At 34.9% G+C, this 6129-nt stretch overlaps 1 protein-coding gene across 1 annotated transcript; it reads left to right on the top strand.

The window, feature by feature from the left end:
• Positions 1-4643: 4643 nt before the first annotated feature.
• On the top strand, positions 4644-5735 carry LOC138876250 (uncharacterized). The gene is made up of 3 exons (XM_070155156.1): positions 4644-5066; positions 5142-5234; positions 5292-5735. Exons 1-3 carry the CDS (start codon positions 4644-4646, stop codon positions 5733-5735), a joined length of 960 nt encoding a protein of 319 aa, XP_070011257.1.
• The last annotated feature ends 394 nt before the right edge of the window (positions 5736-6129 follow it).

Below are 6129 nucleotides of genomic sequence, written 5' to 3'. Positions count from 1 at the left end.
TTCAAAACAAGAGACACATTAGAATGGACTCAGTCAGTCCTTATTATTATCATCATTGTTTTCAATTTTCATTTTTTTTAAAGGTTCATCGAACCTGATGTGGGTTACCTACGTATCATGTGGGAACATGAATCAGATCTTGCGTAGTTCGAGAAGATTAGAAATAAAGGAAATAAACTAAATCTTTTTTGTTGAATTTTCTTTTTTCTTAACTTTTTTTTAAAATTTTTGAAAGAAAGATTTATAAAGAAGAAAGAAAATATTTTTTGATTTTGTTTTTTTTTTTGGGGAATTTTGAAAGAAAAACTGCTAAAGAAGAAAAAAAATATCTTTGGATATTTGGACTTTTATGTTAAAACTATGACAGAGAGACTTCTAAAGAAAATATTTTTGAATCTTGAATTTTCTTTTCAATTTTCAAAAGAAAAACTTCAAAAGAAAAATGAAAATATTTTTGGATTTTTAGAAAAAATTAAAAGAAAATATTTTTGGATTTTTTTTTAAAAGTTAGGGTTTCAAAGAAAGACTTTTCTAAAGAAGGAAATAAAGGAAAATATTTTTGGATTTTTGAAAATTGGGGGCCGGAACCGATGAAGTTTGCCTACGTATCTCGCATCCGATGAGAATCAGACTCGCGTAGTTCGTCAATTTTGACATAATTGGTAAAATATGATATTGACTCACTTTCATTCTTTGAAATACATTTTCTTTTCCTCTTTTTTTTCAAAAATTTTGGCAGAGTTTCGAGGCATTTTCAAATACCTACTTCTCACTCTCTTTTCTTTTTTCTTTTTCTTCCTATTCTAGAAGCCAGTCAACATGCAAGCCGAAACAGACAGATACACAAGTAGCACGTAAGATGCATCAGGATGGTCTTTTAATTTGGGTACACTTATCCTAGACGGACCCAACCCCTGTGTTGAGTCCCCAAAGTCAAATGTACGTGATGCAAATAAGCGTTCCTACTAGGGATCCTACATGAGGCTATGTTATTTAAGGTTTAAAACCTGGGTGTATTGTTCTAGAACTGGCTTACCCGAGCGGACAACTCGAGCCGAGGGGGAGCAACGTGCCGGTAACCAAAAGGCCATCCGGCTTTGTAACTAATCTGATCCTCGTTCTAAATTAGGGTATGACACTAACATAAAAGAAGTCACGCCAGCATGCACTTCCCAGAAGATTTAAAAGACTCAAAAAGAAGAAGGGTTTCGTAAAAATTTATATACAATTCAAACAATATCAAAGCGGTAAAAAGCGGCAATTAGCACATTAGGCTCAAACACGTAAAAATCAGATAATAAATGAAAGCCAAGTGTAATAGTTATTCTAAACTCGAATTCTTGAACCCTGAACCAGAGATTCTGGGTTCGATCCCCAGCATAGTCGCCAGAGCTGTCACACCTCCTTTTTCTATCCAAAAGGGATATATAAGAGAGTTTTTCCAATTAAAGTGACAATAATCGAATTGGGATTATTTATTTCAAACTCACAGTCACCACTTGGAATAATTTATGGTGTCCCAAGTCACCGATTTAAAATCCCGAATCAAGGAAGTTGACTCTTATTTATGGTCAGCGAACACAGAAATCCGGGTAGGGAATTCTGTTAACCCGGGAGAAGATGTTAGGCATTCCCAGGTTCCGTGGTTTTAGCACGGTCGCTCAACTATTAATAATTGACCTAATTATTTTATTAATTACACATTTAAAACCTATTGTGCATTTTTTTAACCTTTTAAAACCGCTTTTAATTATTTAAAACAATTATGGAATTTGTTTGAACAAGTCGCGATGTCGCGCCCTCGTTTGTTTTTGTACACATTGCTAATCAAGTCACGGAAACCTTTTAAAACCTGGGTGTATTGTTCTAGAACTGGCTTACCCGAGCGGACAACTCGAGCCAACGGGGAGCAACGTGTCGGTAACCAAAAGGTCATCCGGCTTTGTAACTAATCCGATCCTCGTTCTAAATTAGGGTATGACACTAACAGAAAAGAAGTCACGCCAGCATGCACTTCCCAGAAGATTTAGAAGACTCAGAGAGAAGAAGGGTTTCGTAAAAATTTATATACAATTCAAACAATATCAAAGCGGTAAAAAGCGGCAATTAGCACATTAGGCTCAAACACGTAAAAATCAGATAATAAATGAAAGCCAAGTATAATAGTTATTCTAAACTCGAATTCTTGAACCCTGAACCAGAGATTCTGGGTTCGATCCCCAGCAGAGTCGCTAGAGTTGTCACACTTCCTTTTTCTACCCAAAAGGGATATATAAGAGAGTTTTTTGAATTAAAGTGACAATAATCAAATTGGGATTAATTATTTCAAACTCAGAGTCGTCACTTGGAATAATTTATGGTGTCCCAAGTCACCGGTTTAAAATCCCGAATCAAGGAAGTTGACTCTTATTTATGGTCAGTGAACACAGAAATTCGGGTAGGGAATTCTGTTAACCCGGGAGAAGGTGTTGGGCATTCTCGGGTTCCGTGGTTTTAGCACGGTCGCTCAACTATTAATAATTGACCTAATTATCTGATTAATTACACATTTAAAACCTATTGTGCATTTTTTTAACCTTTTAAATTCGCTTTTAATTATTTAAAACAATTATGGAATTTGTTTGAACAAGTCGCGATATCGCGCCCTTTGCTAATCGAGTCACGGAAACCGTACCCACGATCTACAACATGTTTATTTTATTATAATTCAAAGTTGTGATCGGATCACAAGAAATGCACACCTGAATGGGATTTACGTATTGTGACCATGCCACGGGAACCGTACCCATGGCCACGATGATTTATTATTAATTGCGCCTAAAGCAACTAGCGCATTTGAATTATTTTCCTAAACTTTGAGATTATTGTGAGGCCAAATTTATGAACAAGATATTGTTGGGCAGTAAATGGGCTATCTATTCGGCTCAAATTCTTTTTCCTTCATTAGTCCGAGCCCAAATCATTCTATGTCCGGTAATTTGAACCAATTGTCAAACCTTTACGACCCAAAACAAATTCACGAAACGAAACCTTAAGTATTGAATTCTGGACTTGATCAAACTAAATAAAATATTTGGTAGTTACATGATTAATTCAACTTATGCCTCCAAATATCAAATGAAATATACAAACCAAAACAAGGAACAACTATCGGAACATAAAAACAAATAGAACCTTTGGGCGAGAGCAACTAGAGTAAACATACTATTGAGAAAGAAGAAACAAAATTGGATCTTTCATTAATAAATGTCTAACCTTTAGTCACAACAGTAAGATCGAGTTTCAATTGCGAAACGTAAAGCAACAAAAATGTTTCAACTGAAACCACTGACCGGAGCTCGAACGCAAATCCAAACAACTCCAGCGATAAATTCTTTCAATATCAAAAGACTTGAAGAGTAGTATTCCAATATCCTAGAATGCCAAAACAACTAACTCTTGTTCATAACCATCTAAAATATTTTTGTATATGTTTTATGAATCTAAAAAAACTGAACCGAAAATCAAAGTTTTGTTCGTTCCCTTCTTTTTCGTTTCTCCTTTTGTCGTTTCCCCTCTATGTACGTTTTTTGGTTTTCTTTTTTTAATTCTTAAAATCCCAACTCAAGATCTACATACACAAGCACACATTATATGTCCCAGAAAAATGATTGGAAATGTGATTTCTTATTTTTCTTTTTTGGAAAAATCCATATGGGGCATATGTATTATATTGTATATGAAGGTTGAGCTGGGGTTAATGCAAATGGTAGTGGTGACCGTTCATTTCTCTCATTGGGGCGGTCTGTCGTTCTTTCTTAGAGTTGTGTAGGGATTTTTTAGGTCTTAGATAGGTCTAGGTTTTTAGAGGAAGAAAGGGTCCTTTTAAAGTGTTAGAATTTTATGGGTATTGGGCCTGAGAATTATGGGCTAGATCCGAATTGGGCCAAATTTTGACCAAATTTACCTTTAAAAAGTGGCCCTTTTACTCTAGTTAAAAAAATATTAATTCCTAAAATAATAACTACAAAATTATGAAATCATTCCTAATTAATTAAAGGAAAATTAAAAGTGAAACTATTTTTGTATATTTATTTTAATTTTATGAAATGTATATAAGCTAAAAGTAACTAGATAAAATATCAATTTGCTAAATAAAAGGAAATACTTTTTGTATTTTTATTTTTTGTGACAAAAATGAAGTAAAAGAGTAAAAATTAGTTAATGTAGCGATATTAGACCTAAACTAATTATTTAACACTAAAATGGGTAAAATCTTGGGGAGGGTCAAAAATTACATGTCTACAAATACATCTAACAAGGCAAGAGAAAACAATTTCAATTAACAACACTATGATTCTTATACAATTTGCAACAAGTCAACAAAAGTCAACTCCCGAGCCCGCATCTCGAAACCCGATAAAATTTACAAAAATCGAATACCCATTCCGATACGAGTTCACCCATACAAAATTATCCAATTCTGATACCATTTGGTCCTTCAAATTATCATTTTACAATTTTTTCCAAATTTCATCCCAAATCACGAATCAAATGATGAATTCAAAGTGTTGTTCACCTGGGGTTCAAACAACAAGGACCCAATCCAAATTGCATAATAAATGATGAATGCTCTATTTTGGAATGTGAGATCGGTGAATACAATGAAAGCCTTTGAGAGGCTGGTCACTATGCAGAGGCAACATTATTTTCAATTCATAGGTATCATGGAACCAATGCAAAGAGCCACGAATTTAGAATGGTATAGAAGAAAGATCGGAATGCTACAAGTTTACGCAAATGTTTCAAACAAAATATGGGTATTTGTTGATGAAGATCATGGTGTTGATATCATTATCAATATGGACCAACAGATGACACTAAAAATAACAAACATGGATTCTGGAAGGTCACTTATTGTTACATTTGTATATGCAAAATGTGACTCTACTGAAAGAATTGAATTGTGGGACAGCTTATATGCACTTGCGAGAGATATGGATCTTCCTTGGCTAGTGGGAGGAGATTTCAATGTTATCTGGGATGAAGAAGAAAAATTTGGAGGCCGGCCCATCCACATGAATGAGGTTCTTGATTTTAGGCATTGTGTAAATACTTGTAACCTTTTCGATCTTGGATTTAAAGGAAGTATTTACACTTAGTGGAATGGTCGAGGTGAAGATGACTGCATTTTCAAGCGACTAGACAGAATATTAGCAAATGCAGAATTCCAACAGATGTTTGCAGCTTTAGAGGTAAACCATCTTTCCAAAATTGGTTCTGACCACTACCCGATGATGTTGAGTGTATAGGCCTCTACAGTCCCAATCAAGAGGTCCTTCAAATTTTTGAATTTCTGGACAAAAAATCCAACTTTCAAAAATACAGTAGCAGAAAACTGGACAGCAGACTTTAATGCGAACCCTTTCACTTTGTTCAATCACAAGATCAAAAAGGTGAAGAAAGCTCTTTCAATCTGGAGCAAGGCTACATTTGGAAATATTTTTGAAAAGATTGCTAGTTTGGAAGAGGTGGTCTTAGTTCATGAAGCACAATTCGAGTTGAATCCTTCTTTTCAGAATAGAGAAAGACTTATGAAAGTTCAAGCTGAGTTCATAAAATACTTAACGCTAGAGGAGGAATTTTGGAAACAAAAATCTAGATTGTCATGGTTCAAAGATGGAGATAGGAACACAAAATTCTTTCATGCGCAAGTCATGGGAAGAAGGAAAAGGTTGGAATTGAAGAGAATCTAAAATAGCGAGGGCAATTGGATTGAAGATTCAGTGGCTATGGCAGAGAAAGCTGTAAAATATTTCACTGATCAATTTCATGAAGATAAGGTTCCTGATGCATTTGACATACTGGATCATGTGCCACACATGGTGAATAATGAGCAGATGATATGCTTTTGAGGCAACCTAACAAAGACGAAGTGAAAGGGGCAGTGTTTGGGCTCAATGGAGACAGTGCAGGTGGACCGGAAGGATTCACTGGTTGTTTCTTTCAAGCATGCTGGGATATAGTCGGAGATGATGTCTATGACATGGTTAGAGCTTTCTTCAATGGGCATAATCTACCAAATTTTGTGACTCACACAAATTTGGTGCTATTACCTAAGAAGAAACAGATTTTGACTTATTCTGATAT

This window comes from Nicotiana sylvestris, chromosome 8, assembly GCF_000393655.2.
Source record: "Nicotiana sylvestris chromosome 8, ASM39365v2, whole genome shotgun sequence".
Lineage (NCBI taxonomy): Eukaryota > Viridiplantae > Streptophyta > Magnoliopsida > Solanales > Solanaceae > Nicotiana > Nicotiana sylvestris.
This window is presented reverse-complemented; position numbering and strand designations above follow the sequence as displayed.

Bases quoted from the DNA above. Each gene is read 5' to 3' on its own strand.
- LOC138876250 (XM_070155156.1), top strand. From the start codon at position 4,644: ATGAAAGCCTTTGAGAGGCTGGTCACTATGCAGAGGCAACATTATTTT. The intron at 5,067-5,141 runs GTTCTTGATTTT...ATTTACACTTAG, and splicing joins GGCCCATCCACATGAATGAG to TGGAATGGTCGAGGTGAAGA. The intron at 5,235-5,291 runs GTAAACCATCTT...TTGAGTGTATAG, and splicing joins AGATGTTTGCAGCTTTAGAG to GCCTCTACAGTCCCAATCAA.